This window comes from Apis florea, unplaced genomic scaffold (assembly GCF_048593485.1).
Source record: "Apis florea isolate Af1SG1 unplaced genomic scaffold, ASM4859348v1 contig_3772_pilon, whole genome shotgun sequence".
Taxonomy (NCBI): domain Eukaryota; kingdom Metazoa; phylum Arthropoda; class Insecta; order Hymenoptera; family Apidae; genus Apis; species Apis florea.
Genome location: NW_028256845.1, coordinates 4,277,226 through 4,295,009, shown reverse-complemented (window position 1 = coordinate 4,295,009; position 17,784 = coordinate 4,277,226). Strand labels below are relative to the sequence as shown.

Below are 17,784 nucleotides of genomic sequence, written 5' to 3'. Positions count from 1 at the left end.
AATTTATAAAAAAAGAACTTGTACACTATAAAAACTTTAAATCGTGTGTTAATAATAATAATTGTATATAGAATATAATAATATATACAAATATAATATATTAGAATTATAGTATAGAAATATAATATAATAGAAATTATAAGAATTGGAGAAATTGAAAGATTTACATTTGATTTTAATAACTTAAATATATAATACAATACATACAATAATACAATAATAAGTATAAACTAACTTTTCTTTTTGAACACTTCTTTTTTTGAAAAATAGATATACAATTTACTAATTTAGTTGATTTTTTGTTCGATAGATGGCTATAATGTTATTCTTTTTCTCTCAATAAAAATCACAATATGTATTTGATATATATTACATATTATGCACAGGAAAATCGCAATATCTATATATATATCATATCTGTAATAAATTTTTGAAGAAAGATTTACTTTTTTTATATATATATGAAGTTCATCTTTATAAAATATAATAAACAAAACACAGAAATCTATGTATTATATTTTAAGATATTTAATATATTATATGTGAAACTATCATAAAATAACATATCAAATAAAAATTATAATCGTATTATGATAATTCGTAAAATTGAAATAAACTATAAGTTTTAAATTACAATTTTGATTGATTTTAATAATTAAAATGGAAATAATAAATAATTTAAGAAGATGCAATGTTATTTCTTATGAATATAAAATCAGTTAATCCTATTGTATAAACATAATAAAGTTTAAATATTATTTATATTTTTGTTGATAATTATTTTATACTCATAAAAATAAAAATTCTATATTTAGAAGAAATTTTTTTCTAAATTATGTATCTTTTTTTAATTATATTATTAATATAATTACAAATGTTATTATAATTATAATATATTTATAATTAATTAATATTCATCTTTCCAAAAATTTATTACAATGTATGTACTTTCATTGAGGGGCTCTGTTTCGTAAGGGACGGTACTGCCGTGCATCCAACTGAACGTTCTCGCTCTTTTGCTGTTTCATTCTATTTAATACAAACTTAAAATGCTTGTAACTCGTTAATTAAATCTTATCAAACATATGTATATATGAACTTTTTTCATTGTTTTGATGTTTAGAATCCACTCTCCAAAAATGTCCCACATTTTTATAAATAAGCTGTATATATAGCACTTTTTATATTGTGTAATATATTTGATAAGTATTTGTTGTTACCTTTCGCAAAAGTTAGAAATTTTGTAAACTGTTTAACAAAATTGACATCTTGTATCAGGAATTCATGAGCTTCAAAGAAGTATTCTTTATTTTGCACAAAAATGGACTTCGCAACCGCGCGATTTTTACAACCTTTCACTTGTGAATTAAAATCATAAAAATTTTCGCTTTGTTGAAAAATTTCTTATTGTTAATATTTTTTAACTATAGTTGTAAATGAAAGTATAATCATTTTATTTTATATTTAAATTTCATATAATGAAAATATAAATAGTCAAAATTATATAAAAAGCAAATAGAATATGATTTAATTTGATCCGTAATTGATATTATGGATTTATAATAAAATTTAATTTATTTGATAAACCAAACGTGGTGTTAATTTGATGTTAATCGCGTATATTATCACGTGTTATAGAATATAAGAATAATTTACATTTATTGAATTTGACATGAATGTAGATAACGAATCAAGTTTACAAAAGCTTTTCCTAGAATCATCACTAAATAATAATATTTTTACGATAGCAACGACTGTAGATACAGGTAATTAAAAATTCTCTAATTAATAAGAAAACACGTGGTTGTTTAATGTAACCTATAAAATGATATAATTTTAGGTTTTGAATGGCAAGCAATAGACGAATGCAAAGAGAAATTGGGTAAAAATGTTAAAGTTATCAAAGAACGCGGCAAAATTTATTTCAATATATATTGGAATCAATTTGTACAAGTAGTATTGTTTTTTATTTGTTATTTTTTTTGTTTATATTTTCTGGCATAAAAATTAACAATATTTATATATATGAAAAAAAAATAAATTTTGAAATAAAAATTTTACTACATCAAATAAATATGAATAATATTATTTTATTCAAATTATAATTCCAGATACAAGAAATGAGATCAATAGATAATATGTTTATTGTCGCAGATGTTAGCAAATTTGAATTCTCAGGAAATAGTAAAGAAATAGATTTACAATTATTTAAAAATGCTGTGCATAATACCATGAAATTAGAAAAGGCTTTAGATATTTGGAAACATATTACTGGTTTTCAAGGAAAAATATATCCAACTATTGATGAATATAATCTAGAGAAAGAAGAAAAAGAAAAAGAAGAAAAAGATCGTAAACTCTGTAACACAATTGTTGCATCTACTACACCTAAAAAAAAGAAAAGAGGTCAAAATCCATCTGATGCCAAAGAAGATGAAATATTAAGATATAGAGTAACATGTGAAAGAACTGGCAAACATATATTTGAATCATCAGATGTTGCTAGAACTATTGGTGGAGAACTGCAAGATAAATATTTATGGCTTGTAGATTTATCTACATATTATTTAGAAATAGTCTGTAAATTAATCAACAGTAAGTAAAATATAAATTTATACATAGTTATTATAGTATAAAAATAAATATGTATTATATAATATAGATGAATTAGTAACACAATTACGTGTTACACATGAATCTAAACACCACAGGAATATCATGTGTTTTGGACCAACTACCCTTAGAGCAACAGTATGTTATAATTTGTTAAGATTAGCTCATCCAAATCCAGGAGATATAATAATTGATCCAATGTGTGGTAGTGGTTCTATTCCAGTTGAGGTAATCCAGTTGAGTAATAAATAAAAATAATTGGTATCAATATATTTATTTAATATTTCATATGATAAAAGATTATTAAAAATTTTAGGCAACTTTAGTGTATTTTAAATCATATGTTATTGGTGGAGATAATCATCCCAAAGCTGTATGTAGAACAAAATCTAACATTGAAGCATCTTCTTCTAAATGTAAAATTGATTTATTACATTGGAATGTATCACAATTACCATTTAAAAATTCTTTTATCGATATTGCTGTTACCGATATGGTAATGAAATATTTAAATATATTCTTATTATACTTTATATTAAACTTTTTATTTAATTTGTTAAATACAAATAATTTTTATAGCCATTTGGAAAAAGAAGTGGTCGAATAATGGATAATAGAATACTTTATAAACAATTTTTAATAGAATTAGGACGAATTATGAAACTTTTAACGGGTCGGATTGTTTTACTTACTTACGATAGACGTAGTTTCAATATGGTATGTTATTAAAATTTTTACATCAAATTTTTTCTAAATATTGATTAACATTTTCACTTTTTACAGGCTTTACAAGCAGCTGGAGATTTATTCTATGTGACAAAAACTTTAGGTGTAAATATAGGTGGTCTTCAAGCAGCTGTTTATGTTTTAAAACGAACAAATATATCTTATGAACAATTTAAACCGAAAACTATTAAAAACGTAATATACAAAAAGAAATAAATTATAGACTTCGCGTTAATATTTGTTATAGAATTAATTTTATTATCTTTATTACAAGTTTATATTTTATAAAAGCTCAATAAATAAAAATTTCTATATTTCTTATAACAATTTTACTGTTTATTTGAGATAATAAAATCTTATCTTTTCTTTAATGTAAAATCATTTACATTAAATTTATAAAAAGAATTTTCTTCTACTAGTTTCCATATCATGTCTTTTTCCTTGAATAAGCCATTCATATTCTCCATGTTTACTGTCAAATGTTCCTTGTTGCAGAGATTTTAGTCTTAAAGTAAATCTAGGTCCTAATTCTCTTAATCTAGGTTTAGCTGTTTCAAGATCAAATTGATACCTGTAATATTATTTATGTTATTTTTTCTTTATTAAACACATTAAAATAATCATACCTATGATGTCTGAAGAATATATAATCTCGTTGATTATGAAATGTTACAACTCTACTGCCTTTAAATTCAGGTTGATAATGAAATAGTGCTCCTAACATTCTACCAATAGTACAACCCAAGCGAGTTGTGAAATTAGTTAAAATAACTTCTGGTCTATGTTTAGAAATTTCTTTATGACTACGTTTTAATTCTGGAGTTATTTTAACATTACTAAGTTTAAAATGTGCTGTTGGCCCATCAGGCAGATGAATAATTAACATACCATCTGAGAAAACTTATAAGAAAAATAATAAAAAAATTTTCTAAAATTAATTATTATAAATATTTACAAAGGATACTAGGTTTACATTGATCCTCATTAATAATTATAATATCTGTAAAATTTCTTGCAATAGCACTTTTAACCATTTTCTTCACTCCAGAACGATTTCTATATAAAGAAATTGAATTTGGTATTATTCTTGTAAGTTCTACACCAAAAATTCTAGTTTTCCTTGTTGGATTATCGCAATATGTAATCAAAACTTTAGGCTCATAAGTATGCTTATAATAAGCAGCAAATTCATCATGTTCAAAATCAACTTTAAGTTCAGCATTTTCTTCATCATCAAGATTACCAGTGACAATAGTTTCATCTTTCTCTCTTAAGCTTTCAATGGTATGTGGAACTTGTTTTGGAACTCCTTCTTGAATTCTTCTTTTTTTAGCTTCTTTTTTGGCTTTTATTTTTTCTTTCATCAATTGCTGACATTTTTTATATCGTACTGCTTTACACTTTATGTGATTAAAATTGCTATCTGATGGTAAAATAACCTCCGACGTTTTGTTTTCTGAAGTGCTTGGTTCTTCTTCTTTTCTTTCTTTTCGATTCAAAGGATTTATTCGTAAATTTTTTAGTTTCATTTTAAAAGATATATAATCTACTTCAGTTCACATAAAAACATTAATGACATATCATTGATAGTCACTGTACATGTGAATATTATATCTTTATATTATAATAGGTTATTTAACTCTGCAATTCAACGTTGCCAACTTTTAAACGTTATAACGCTAAAATTTCCAAAGTTGTGCTTGTATACAAATATTTTTAATTTACAACAATTAAAATATATTTATATATTAAATGTACATATATTTATACATGCACGCTGCTTTAACATAAAATATATATATATTTTTTTATTCTTACAAATAGTATAATAGAATTTTTACATAAAATTCGATAAGTTTTAACTGTACAGTTTAAATAGGTTAAAAATGTTATCTTTTATATACATATATTGAATATCATTTGAAAATTATCATTATGAGTGCAAAAAAGAAATACATTTTTTATAGGAATGAATTTTTGTTTCAATATTCTTTTTTTGTATAAAAATGTTTTAATTAAAAAAATTTCAATGTTATCCATAATATAAAAAAAACAACTACAGAGAACAATATTAAATATAAAATATAATAAGTATGGCTTCCTTTGGATAAACGCAATACACGTGCAACTGAATTTGTTAATGAACCACTTGTCCTTTCAAAATCTTCATCCTGATAACAAAAATTCTTTGTATATATTTCTTACTTTAACATATATATTTTAATTTATATTAATGAATTATTCACCATTCCACGAAGTAATTTATCTTGATATTGTACTTCTTGTCCAATATCAATTGACAAAGACTTTAAAGCATAAATTTTATCCTTTAAATGTTCTGTCATTTTTTCATTTTCATCTTCCAAGCCATCATGGCTTGATGTAGTTGGTAAAGGTTCATAGGAATAATCTATTATAAAATTAAGTCATATTAAAAACTAGTAACTAAATTTCATGTTAAATTTTAAACAATGGTTAACCTACTTGTATGACTTCTTCGCATTTTATTCTCAATTTTGGCGGTTAATTAAGATATTTTTGCAACAAAGATTACAGTAGATCTATGCAATAAAAGTGCCACGAAATATTAATAAAATGAAATATAAGTTGAATAATTTTAGTTATATATATTATTTAATATTTTTGAAATATTTATCGTTTATCTTTTATTAATTTTTATAATCTTTTTTATTCAAAAAATTCAATAAAATAATGGAATATGTAAACATAATATAATTTTTATAAATAAAAATATATTTTAATTCTATTCATAGTTTGAATTTTAAGGTGGTATGTTGCACGTAATATTTTAATAAACAGTTTATTATAATTATATTGTATTCACAAAATTAATATAAATTAGTTTAATAAAATGTTTTCACACATATTGATTACATGAAAACATATTTACAAACCATGCAAAAAGAACTGTCAATGAAGCAATCAAATAACACACGTTACGTATATGTTACAAGCAGCGATACATGTCAACGTCACGTTATGATGTGTAATCAGTATTGCCAACTTTCAATTTTTGTTGAAAATTTTAACTTAAATTTCAAAATTCTAAAAAAATAACAAAATATTGATTTTTTACACATAAATATATATATATCTATAGACGAGATATAGGAGAAATCTAATATTTAATGGTATTTTATATTTTGAAATATGGATCACTGAGAGATAAATATAACAGACAAGGAGAAGAAACAATAGGATAGAGATAGCATAAAAATTAAAGAATCAGCGCCATCTCCAGAGTGTCATAAATAAAATACAAGGAAAACAGATAGAACAAGAATTGACCTTTAGCGCCATCTTCTAAATATTAAAGATATCTTATTTTTAAAAAAATATTTTAACACTCAAAAGATGGCACTAATTTATTTTGCCTTTGAAAATATATTTTTTATCTATCTCGATAGATGGCTATAATGTTATATCTTTTCTTCCAATAAGAATAATGGTATGTATTTGATATATATTGTATATAATGCATCAGAAAATTGTAAATAAATTGGTATATAAAAAGATGGATATCACTTAAAAAAAAAACATTCGTCCTTCAAAAAATTTTATTTACAGATATGATGTAATATATAGATATTGCCATTTTTGAGTAAAGATAAAAGAAATTTCTTTTATCTTTCCTCATAAGTCATTAAAGAAAAATGAGTCCCTTGTCTTACACAAATGATATTTCGTAGAAAAAAATTTGGGTCAAAAAGTACAAGCAGGCAGGAGTTATGATTCCTGGTTCTTTATTTTCGAAAACTAAACATGAACAACATGCACCTGACTCCGTGGATATTTCATTGGGATCAAATGTAAATGACGAGTCTGGCGTGACTGAACTTTTTGTATTGTGGCCCAAAGAAATTGAGTTATCGGGTAAAGAACAAGGATTAAATATAAAAATCTATATAATGTTTTTTTTTATAAGATATTTATTTATGATATATGGAAAGAATATCAGAAAAATAAAAATTGTAATTGTAATTATATTGTAGTTGTTATATTCCAAAATTTATAGATAAGTCATTTTATGATACAAATTATTATTTATTTAAATCCATAGTTGAATTGTTTGACGATCTGCCTATTTACCGAAATTTGAAATTTATAGATCAATTGAATATCAATCGAAAAACCTTTGTTAAAGATGAAATGTCAAAGATTTTACTTTTAAAAAGATATTTTAGCATTCAAAAGATAGCACTAATCGTTAATTCTTATTCTAGTATACTTGTTTTTGAAACACTCAAAAGATGACATTACTGGTTAATTTTATCTTCTATTTCCTTTTTTTTGTAATTTTGTTTTTTTTTCGTGATAAGAGATTGATGTTGATACTTTTAAAATTTTTATCCTATCTTTGTCTTTTTTCTATTATTAATTTTTTTTTGTTCATATTTACTGTTAAATGCATAACTAGATAAGATGTAAATCGAATATGTTTTTATCATTTCTCTTTCAAAACTAAGAATTTTTTTATTCTTTATGTAAAAAATATAAATATTATAAGCACAATATTTAATGTATAATAATTTCATATATAAATGATATATAATGATTATATATTTCATATATAAATATAATTTTATTTATGAAAATGTAATCTACAAATGTAATTAATTGTAATTAATGTAATAAATTATATAATAAATGTATATTAAATAAAAATATAAAAAAATGAAAAATAATGTATCCTTTTTGTATATTTGTATTTGTACGAAATAAATAATTTTTTATTGATTTTTCTTAAATTTATAAAATTGTATGGATAATATATTTCAATTATGGAACATTATATTTTACAAGATCATAAATTTATTTGTCATTATTGTTTGTACATATATTAATAAAGATTAATGGTTTCATATAAGTTTATAACATAAATTCCATTGATTTATATGTATTGTTTATATTAATTTTTGGTAAATTATAGTATTATACAATAGTTTTGTTGTTTCTTTTCGAGTTTATTATTAATTACAATATGTTAAATATAAAGGCACAAACAATGAAAAGTAGTTATCTACTTCCTAAATTCTTATAGATGTCTATTACTTGATTCAGTACTATCTTTGATACGTAATTGTCACTTAATGTTAATATAAGTTTTTAATGATAGGAATACTCATTAAAATATAAACCTAAATCTTTGATGTTGAACTTAAATACGTTTATTATTTCTAAATATTCACAACCCTATAGAAAATGAAGTAAGAAAATGTTAAGATTATTTTAAATATCCAATTTCTACAACATGAAGATACATAACACGGATAAACGAGAAGTGAAATAAAACTATATTTTTATATTTTATTTTGTATATACCCTGAAATAATTTCAACAACTATTCAACTAAATTTCCTTCGTATGCCCTTTAATATTTTGTTGCCGTTCACAGATGCTATATTTATATTTTTATATTTATAACATATTTACTTCAACATTGAACGATCATTGATAGATTCTACAAATTTCTTCGTATATAAATTCAACATTAGTCACGAGAATTATAAATCTCATGTTTGTGCACCATATAGTTATTATACATATTGTATTGTTCTCTACATTTTGTATCAGTACACAATTATTCTCCTGATAGTTTGATCCCGAGGATTAAACGAAAATTAGGCCTGACTCTCGAATTATATATTATGAGTAAGAAAACTTTCAAAAACGTGACAAGAAATTCGGATTGTTGACAATTTGTTTTTTGGAATGTTTAATGTCACAGGATGTTGGAAGACATTACTAGATTTTTTTCACTGTGACTTGTTTTTATATATAAGAAACTTTTTGTACTTTCATATGGTTTTTTAAATTTAAGAATAAAATTTTGAACCATTTTTTGTCACTGACATTTCTTATTCGTTTGTGACATGTTTGTATAAAATTTATTAACAATGAAAATGGATTTATTTTTACTTTGATAGCACCTAGAAAAAAGTTTTAAACTTTATACAAATTCCTCCTATTAACTAACAATGTGAAACATATTGTTTCACATATACCCTTCCTATGAACTAACTTTACAAAACAGCATTCTCAAACTTTTTCTGAATAATTGTATACAAAGTTGAGCAGTTAAATAGATATCTTAAATTAAATGCTTGAGTTGAGGCTGATGAATGATTAGGCAAGAACATGATTGTTTATCTTAAAAAATTAACACCTTAAAATATTGTAAATCGACGATAAATACTAAAATATGTTAGCAATAAATATAGGAAACACGAAACGCCGATTGCATTATTGCTTATTTATATAATGCGATTATAATCCAAACTATTTGCTAGTATGTTAAATATCGATAAAAAAAAGTCTTTAAATTTTGAGAATTATTTAGCAGAATATTTTGAAGAATTTAGAGAAACCGTTGATGAATGAATTCTTCGAGACGGAGCTGGGCTTACTGGGGCTGAAGGGGAAGGTCCAGTAGGTGTTGTTGGTTTGGAACCTCTTCTATTTCGTCTCATCGACGAATATGGACTTGTTCCTCTATTTACGCGCTCATGGGCATAAAGTAATACACCAATATCTCGATTACCCGCTTCTAAAGCTATTTTTAGAGCGGAACTACCATCTATATCAACGATCGATGGATCACAGTCTGGATGCGCAAGTAATAATCGTACAATGTCCGTATGTCCGTGTTCCGCGGCACACATTAAGGCTGTACTGCCATCTTCATCTTGAATGTTAACTGCTGCTCCAGCATCCAGAAGTAATTGAGTCATATCTTTTCGACCATGAGATACCGCCAACATCAAGGCAGTTTGACCATGCTGAAAATTTTAAAGATTATGAAAAATTAGTATAAAAAAATCATAATTACATAAAATACTTACTAATTTTGCTCGAATATTAACATCTGCAAGCTGAAATAATTTATTAGCCACTGAAGCATGAGTGGAATTTCTAACTTCAGCAAGAGCTGCCAACATCACAGCCGTATATCCAGCTACATTTGCTTTATTAATATCGCAAACTTTTGAATCAAGAAGAATAGACACTACATCAAAATTTCCATGAGAAACTGCATAATGCATCGCAGTGTTTCCGCTTGAGTCAGTCATGTTAACTATATATTCCAATAAAGAACTTGAACATTCTTCAAAACAATCAAGGTAATCTTCTACTTCTAAAGGATTGGCATTCACTGTGCTTGAAATTTTGAACCATTCTTGTTGAATAATATTAATTGCATTTTTCATTTGATGAGAGATATTTTTGCTAGGAGATTTCTTAAGACTATCGTTAAGAACCTTCATGGCGGCTTGCATCTCTTTTGAAGGTTCAACTTTTTTTCTGGGTTTTTCTTGTATAGGTTGAAATAAAGCAGATTCTGGAAGTTCATGTTTTTCTTCATCATCTGCTTGTTTTTCCGTATTATATATTTCCTCTGACTTTTCATCTTTTCCTTTTTCCCCTTGCAACTGCTGGATACTACAAAAAATATAAAAAAAACATAAATTTAAAAAAGTACAAATGCGTTTTAAATCTCTCTATACGAAAGGGATAAAATAAAATAAAATAAAATAAAATGATTCAAGAGATCAATTACCCCTTCTCAACGAAACAAGCAGAATTTATTTCGATGAGTTCGGTATCGTTAACTAAACGGGTAGAGTGTTGTTGTTGCTGCTGTTGCAGCATGGATTTGTCTAGATCGAATACACGATTCACTTATTCACCATAGCGAATTCGCGACGATTTCAAATGCACTTTCTCTGTCACTGACCTCTGAAACGTTATTTACAATTTGACCTCTGCGCTCTGCTCCGTAAAAACACTTATGACGCATAGGACGCGCAACCATGGAATCGAAAAAACCAACAAATCCTTGACATGCGCTTGATTGTCACTGACTACGCGGTAGATTGATTCATCATGATGTCAAGTTCTTTGCTATCTTTTTTACCCTCCGCTTAAATTCTCCACCCGATAGATGGCGTAGTAAACATCTTCTAAGTACTATATTGATGAATAGACAGAGCAGAGATGAATGATCCTATGCAATAATTTTTTTTTTTACAATAAATCTTAATTTTATAAACGTTATTTATTTTAATCGTTTATAATTCATATAATAAATTCCAAGCGTTTAAACGAGATCGTATTTTTGTTATATTTCATTGAGAAGGGTATAAATGATTTTGATAAAAAATGACAGGATATATTACGTTTAAACGAATTAACTAACCGATTATTGTTGTCATATTGTTCCTTGTTATCGGAATCGTATCTGATTACACCCGCGGCCGGTATCTTCGTGTACGTATCCTGTCGTTTGAATTGTCTTCTATAATCAATCGTGTTGTTCAACGGTATGTGGGACGGTCTAGGTATCCTCGAGACGAGATTCGTGTTCTGATGATTCATATTATTCTCCGCGTTATTGACGAACTGTTTTGCCAGACTTTTTATGGTCTCTTTACAGTTATCGCAATAGTTGGCGGCGCACGAGATGGAAATATGCGGTTTGATCGACTCGCCAACCGAGACGTCGGTGAATTTCTTTTTTATCGGCGACGTACCAAATTCCCGTTTCCTAGGCGCTAAACCGGAAGTGTCGGTACTCTTCACCGTCGTCCTCACTAAATCGTCCACCATCACGCTAACAGACTTGGTGGCTTTTCTTTTCACTTTCGTGTCACCATAATTAAACGAATGACTCCTCGAGTTCAACGAATGTAAGGACAACGACTGAACTGTGAACGGATCGGGACCAACGGCGATTGTTCTCGTTCCGGGGCCAGTTCTGACCTCGATTCCAATTTCAGACATCCTTGGCTTCACCGTAACACCCACGTTCGTCCTCATTTTGAACGGTTCCGCAACTTGAACGGACTCGTCCTTCTTCTCGATCATCTTCGCCTGGTCCAACGTGCATTGACAACCCCTGGAAATCGTATCTTTGATGAGGGTACTCTTATAAATTCTGAGAGCGTCATCGACTATAACAGCCACGTCTTCCTTCGTCAAGATGTCTTTCATGTTCAACCCGGTCGTTGTTCCACACGATCTTTTCTTAACTTCTCTCTTTATTTCCGGCGCAATATCCTCGATCACGAATCGGCTGTGCACCAGATGTTTCAGCTTGTTCCTCGTGTTAACACCAACATCGCGAAATTTCCTCGCTTCTACGGCCAGCTTCGGGCCGGTCGGTGGTATCGATTCCATTTGAAGCGGACTTCTCTTCAAACGATTTCTCATCGTCCTCGCTTCCGGTATTATTTCCTCGTACATCAATTGGCTACGTGTTAAGCTCGATCTCCAAGTGTCGCGGGAATCGCTCGAGTAGAGTTTATCGAAGCTAGACGACGTCCGATCGTCCAACAACGCGCTCCGCTCTTTCATTTCAGGTACTATTTCTTCGATTTGCAATTGACTCCGTTCCAATGGTCGTTTTATCGGGGTGCTCGTTATCATGCCGATATCTCGTGTTCGAACCTGATCGTATGACAGTGCAACGTTATTATGTATGCATATAATAATTATTATAATACGAAGCCATTTTTTTCATTTATCTATCACGAATTCTAATGTAATAAACGTTTTCTTTTTTTCTTTTACAGCGAAAAATACTACTTTTTCTCGCGAAAGGACTAGCGGAACTTGATTAATCGACTCGTAGCTGGGTCGCTTAACGAAGTCTCGATACAAAGTTTCCTTCGATTTACGTTAAACGAGTTATCGGACACTGAGAAAATTCTCCCTTCTCCCCGAGTTTTCATCGACTTTTAATTCGATTACGAAGCAAAAGTGTGATGCAAATGGAAATGGTACACGACTACGACGACCCATTTCCCCATTTGTTGGTTATAAATACAACAAACGTCGGGAAATCGAGGCCGTGATTAGAATCAGCAGATGCCGAGAGGTGGCCCTCGTAAAAACACTTTAATAATAAAAATAAACCGTCCAATGAAAACCTATACCTTTTCTCCTTTTATGCACGCCGATTAATTCGTTGCTTTACCGCTATTCGAAAAAAAAAAAAAAAAATGTACATTCTTCTCTTTCTTCCTGCGTTATGAATCTTGAACAATAGCTAAATTCGAAAGTATTCGCATATATTCATAAGAAGAATCCGTTTAATAAGGTAAATATGCAAATGAAATCACTCGACGAAAATAAGGATCGGATTTTTGAAATTGGACGAGAGAGTTTTCCACGCTTTCTCATTGGTCATGCATACATCCAATAAAGCGATAGCCCAATCGTTCCACGCGTGCAATTAAAAAGGGTAGCCGTGAATCGCGATATGCAAATTTTTCTCTCTCAACGGTTTCCTTCTTACGGTTTCTCCGCCTTGTTGTAACAGAACAAAGGAGATCGGCGCGGCGATAAATCGGCGTGAAACGGAAGTCGGCGGCGTACCTGCTGGTGCGAAACACCGACGTCCCGTGTCATCGCGCCGCACATCGTTCCCATGTCCCGCGTCGGTGTACCCGCGTTCCTCAGATTTCGCTGGGAGCCACGCTGTTCCGAGAACGACTGGCTACGGTACCTATGCAGCCCGCTCTCGTTCCATTGACTCGCCTTGCTCAGCTCGTCCACTTGCCGCAGCAGATTACGCTTCTCCTCTTTCAGCACCGACACTTGCACCTGCGAGCGAAAGAAAGGTCGTGTAGAAGATGAGATCTGACTTTTTTTTTTAATGATATCTCTAATGATTGGCATTGAATTGATGATTGGATTTGAAAGTTTGAATTGTTTGGAGACGCGAAGCTTCGATGAAGAGAAATTGGAAGATTTTCGAAGATTTCCAAGGATAAAGTTTGCAAAGTTTATGGATTATAAGAAGGAAATTGGGTTCTTCGGTAGCTTCACTTCCGGGATAAATTTCCTGTGGCACCGATAATCACGGTGCAAGAAAGAATTCGGCCAACGCAATTCGCTCGTCGTTTACACTATGAGTGGGAGAACTTGTAAAATATTCAAAGAGATTCATGTTTTTTAATGATTATTCTATTATTGAAGAGATGCAGAACTCGATGAAATTTTGGGAATTCGATCATCGTTTATATTACGAATAAAAAAAAAACTTGTAAGATGCATAAGAATCATGATATTCCAGTGGCATCAAAGGAATTTGGAGATTCGAATTTGAGGGTGCAGAGCTCGATGGAATTTTGAGAATAGAAAATTTCCAAAGATAAAGTTTGATGAAGATCTTCACGAAATTTGCCAACGCAATTCGATCATTCTTTACATAAAAACACTCGTAAGATATGTAAAGATCACGTTTTTCAACGATATTCCATTGGAATCGAAGTGACTTGAAGTTTCGAATTTGGAAATGCAGAGCTCGATGAAGTTTTGAGAATCGAAAGTTTCCAAAGATAAAGTTTATGCATCGTAAGAACGAGATTGAGTTCCTCACTTCCTGCGTCACCGATAATCACGATGCACGAAACTTGCAATGCAATCGTTTACAACTACGATGCAATTACGCTTCCTTGACGGAAGTATCGCAACCGAAAGAAACAACTCGTGTTTCATACACACTCGAACACGAAACGTGCATTTCTCGAGTGCAATAAACAACGAAGGCCTCTGATTTAACCTCTTTTCTTCTCGAAAAAGTTTATTATTCCTTTTTTCGGCTCGAGTGAGGTGAGGATTAAATTAAAAGAATGGACGGTCAATTACGATTTAAAGGTGAAGCAATCACGCTTCTCTTCGTGTGGGGCGTGATGGGCAGGGATGCGAGGGAAACGTATCGGAGGTGAAATTATCGCGGCCGTGTTTACCTGCAACATGGGAATTGCCTTGACCTGTTCCTCCAGCTCCCTCATCCGTTCCAACGACGCAGCCATTTGCTCTCTGATGTTCTGCAAACACGCACATATACACATAAGGTTATTACAGCGGTAATACAGTTGGAAATGTTGACAACTCGAGTTCGATTTTGCGTACTTGTTGCACCTACCTGTAGCGCGCCAGTGCTGAGATTCGAGTTTCCGCTTCCGACACTCGCGTTATCAAAATCACCAGCCGCGTGTTCGGTCTGGCCATTGTTTTGCACCGGTGTTGCCGTGTTCGTTCCATCTAAACAGTTTTTTTTTTTTTTATTTTCCATCTTTTTCTTGTTTCAATCTCCTACTTTTATTCAGTCAACTTAATTTGAGAAAGTTTTGCAACGATGGACGATCGAGGAAAAAAAATATAATATTTTACGAATGCAAATTATTTTATAATATTGATTATTAATAATTAGGATTTGGAAACGAATTGTGGACAATGAAAATTTTTTTTTTAAGGTCTAATTTAATTCTACGTGTCAAAGAAATAATAATTCAAGTAAATATACAATTATGGAGATAAAATTTAATCGAATCAAACTTTTATATTGTACTTTTATATTTCGTTATATGGAGCATGAATATTCTGCATATTCAAAGAAACTATTACGCGTAACGAGATAAATCGTTACTTAATGGAAGTAGAGCGAAGTATAAAGTGAATCTTCCTTTGATGAAAAGGGATATTTTTCAAATAAAGAATTTTCTAATACAGAATTACGAAATTACAATTTAATAACGAAATGAACGAACGTATCATAGTAATTTAAATATTTTCTCTCTCGCTGTTTTCCATCCATCCACACACACACACACACACCGTAATACACATACACGCAAATTTATCGTTTGATCAAATTAACGGAGAGCAAGCAATATATTTCACTCGTTAATGAACGAATCGATATTCCACGATATAAATTAGATAGAAATATTTCGAGTGTAACGACTCTCTCGACTTCCACACTCGCGAAAATTTGTTATCGCAACGTACGAATATTTTTATCGGCGATAATAATAATCCTCGAATTATTCGAAATTGCCACGGATCGATACATACTGAGCTATCGTTTTTTTTTTTTTTTTTTTTTAACGATATCTACGACGAAAATGCTAAGATCAGAGTAAATATTTTGACACGATGTGAATGAAATCGATATCGATCGAAAGAAACGACGAACAAACGATACGATTGAAAAGCGGATGATTTGTCAAGAAAGGGATAGAAATATTCAACGTTCAATACGTTTAGCTTAATTAAAAAGTTGCGCAGGATAGGTCACGCAACACGAATAAATTACCGTTGATACGAGGATTTCTTTCAGATTGATTATTCGGATTTCACGTATGCGATTCTTCACATTTTTTTTGTTCTTTTCTCTTTAATAGAGCGATATAGCTGTATTTCCAATTTCCAATGATTGATCAGCGAAAGCGTTGGAGCGATGAACGTTCGATGAACGAATAAAAGTATTCTCGCAGTCCTTCCGTCGAGGTCGTAAAAAAGTTAGAAAAGGTGATCAGGATCATTGCGGTCGTACATAATTGATATGCAAGGTCATTCGACGTGGTTTATTGAGGTCGTGTTCTTGGTACATATTGTTTGAGTTGATCATTGAAAAAACGACTTATTGCAAAAAGGAAAAAATATTGGATATTTATACACGTGGAACACAACCTTGTATTCCGCAATGCGCTTGATGCGTTTAGCGAAAGACGAAAGATATTTCAACATTCCGAGAATATCTTCGCTCTCTACCGATCCAAAACTACTCTTGGCATCTGATATATAAAATTGAATTAACGCAATATGTCAACCGATCATGCTGTAAGCTGTATATCACGAGCATTGACAGATTTACAATTTCGTTATTTCTGAGAAAATTTATTTTTTTCGATAAGTAATTAGTTAGCAGACACCAGTTTAGAGTCACAAATCACTTTCGGGGCGAAAATCGTGCCATAAATCTTGGGCCCGGGCGGAAGAATCCTTCGATTTGGGCACAATATTATCCGCCAACTTTCACCCTCGAGAAAGTTCGGAGGTTCAACTTACTCTGCTCACGTTGGGCCGAAAATTTTTTTTTCACACGATGCTAGGAAAAATAAGGAAATGCAAGGGTGGACGGAAGAAAAAGGCAATGCGTTTCTCTTTTTTGAGGAAGACTCGGGAATCGAAACACTTGTAAAAACGGAATAAATTGTTCGAACAACATTGTTAATGAACCAGCGTTGATAATTAATTATTTATAAAATTGTACGAACACAACGATTATTTACAGCAAACTTTCTTTTTTTTTTGAAAGATCAAAAAAATTTCATTCGAAGTTGAAAAGACACGATTTCTCGCGCTCAATTCTCATCTCAGAACAATACGTTTTCCGCGCGAAAGGAGCGCGCGTTGCGTAAGACATTCGTGTTCACCTGCACCGTTGTTCGTTCGATTTTTCCTTTTTTAATTGATCGTTGCGCAAGGATCGAGACAACAAAGGACCAGACATTTCGTCGTGCCACGTTTGACGATATCGCGTGCCTAGTCAAAGGCCTAATGCCAAAGGGTTGCGTCTCAGATGATATTTAAGTCGTGAAAATCATTTATTATTTAAACATAACCTAAGTG

The 17,784-nt window shown here is 30.1% G+C and overlaps 4 protein-coding genes and 1 long non-coding RNA gene across 7 annotated transcripts in view; 2 read left to right on the top strand and 3 right to left on the bottom strand.

Annotated features, from left to right (window-relative positions):
• Window positions 1-984: 984 nt before the first annotated feature.
• LOC100871370 (tRNA (guanine(6)-N(2))-methyltransferase THUMP3) lies at window positions 985-3,666 on the top strand. Of its 2 annotated transcripts, none has more exons than XM_086915229.1 (7): window positions 985-1,766; window positions 1,841-1,882; window positions 2,112-2,595; window positions 2,663-2,841; window positions 2,930-3,109; window positions 3,193-3,330; window positions 3,397-3,666. In XM_086915229.1, exons 3-7 carry the CDS (start codon window positions 2,121-2,123, stop codon window positions 3,553-3,555), a joined length of 1,131 nt encoding a protein of 376 aa, XP_086771355.1. In that variant the 5' UTR covers window positions 985-1,766; window positions 1,841-1,882; window positions 2,112-2,120; the 3' UTR covers window positions 3,556-3,666. The 2 variants fall into 2 exon arrangements, with proteins under 2 accessions (XP_086771355.1, XP_003691408.3); XM_003691360.4 differs by having other exon boundaries at window positions 1,005-1,766; window positions 1,841-1,953.
• Window positions 3,577-5,510, bottom strand: LOC100872635 (putative ribosome production factor 1). Its single transcript, XM_003691298.4, has 3 exons — window positions 4,304-5,510; window positions 3,966-4,230; window positions 3,577-3,910 (listed from the first exon to the last, which is right to left on the bottom strand). The coding sequence occupies exons 1-3, from the start codon at window positions 4,866-4,868 to the stop codon at window positions 3,733-3,735; spliced, it is 1,008 nt and encodes a 335-aa protein (XP_003691346.1). The 5' UTR covers window positions 4,869-5,510; the 3' UTR covers window positions 3,577-3,732.
• On the bottom strand, window positions 5,053-6,599 carry Bet1 (blocked early in transport 1). Its single transcript, XM_003691306.4, has 4 exons — window positions 6,255-6,599; window positions 5,824-5,900; window positions 5,586-5,749; window positions 5,053-5,510 (listed from the first exon to the last, which is right to left on the bottom strand). The coding sequence occupies exons 2-4, from the start codon at window positions 5,840-5,842 to the stop codon at window positions 5,355-5,357; spliced, it is 339 nt and encodes a 112-aa protein (XP_003691354.1). The 5' UTR covers window positions 5,843-5,900; window positions 6,255-6,599; the 3' UTR covers window positions 5,053-5,354.
• Window positions 6,600-8,154: 1,555 nt separating this feature from the next.
• Window positions 8,155-17,784, bottom strand: part of Kank (KN motif and ankyrin repeat domain-containing protein 2 kank) — a 48,536-nt gene continuing 38,906 nt past the window's right edge. For both annotated transcript variants that reach the window (XM_012495685.3, XM_086915227.1), the window contains 6 exons: window positions 15,293-15,411; window positions 15,114-15,194; window positions 13,738-13,965; window positions 11,558-12,807; window positions 10,203-10,800; window positions 8,155-10,139 (listed from right to left, as the gene is read on the bottom strand). In XM_012495685.3, the coding sequence (XP_012351139.2) occupies window positions 9,693-10,139; window positions 10,203-10,800; window positions 11,558-12,807; window positions 13,738-13,965; window positions 15,114-15,194; window positions 15,293-15,411 (2,723 nt within the window). In that variant the 3' untranslated portion in view covers window positions 8,155-9,692. The remainder of the gene's footprint in view (window positions 10,140-10,202; window positions 10,801-11,557; window positions 12,808-13,737; window positions 13,966-15,113; window positions 15,195-15,292; window positions 15,412-17,784) is intronic.
• Window positions 12,540-13,292, top strand: LOC147656450 (uncharacterized). The gene is made up of 2 exons (XR_015294451.1): window positions 12,540-12,836; window positions 12,933-13,292. It is a non-coding gene; the product is annotated as an uncharacterized LOC147656450 (long non-coding RNA).

Bases quoted from the DNA above. Each gene is read 5' to 3' on its own strand.
- LOC100871370 (XM_003691360.4), top strand. From the start codon at position 1,673: ATGAATGTAGATAACGAATCAAGTTTACAAAAGCTTTTCCTAGAATCA. The intron at 3,110-3,192 runs GTAATGAAATAT...TAATTTTTATAG, and splicing joins ATATTGCTGTTACCGATATG to CCATTTGGAAAAAGAAGTGG. The intron at 3,331-3,396 runs GTATGTTATTAA...CACTTTTTACAG, and splicing joins ATAGACGTAGTTTCAATATG to GCTTTACAAGCAGCTGGAGA.
- LOC100872635 (XM_003691298.4), bottom strand. From the start codon at position 4,868: ATGAAACTAAAAAATTTACGAATAAATCCTTTGAATCGAAAAGAAAGA. The intron at 4,231-4,303 runs GTATCCTTTGTA...AAGTTTTCTCAG, and splicing joins TGAGGATCAATGTAAACCTA to ATGGTATGTTAATTATTCAT. The intron at 3,911-3,965 runs GTATGATTATTT...ATAATATTACAG, and splicing joins ATATTCTTCAGACATCATAG to GTATCAATTTGATCTTGAAA.
- Bet1 (XM_003691306.4), bottom strand. The intron at 5,511-5,585 runs GTGAATAATTCA...TTTTGTTATCAG, and splicing joins ATAAATTACTTCGTGGAATG to GATGAAGATTTTGAAAGGAC.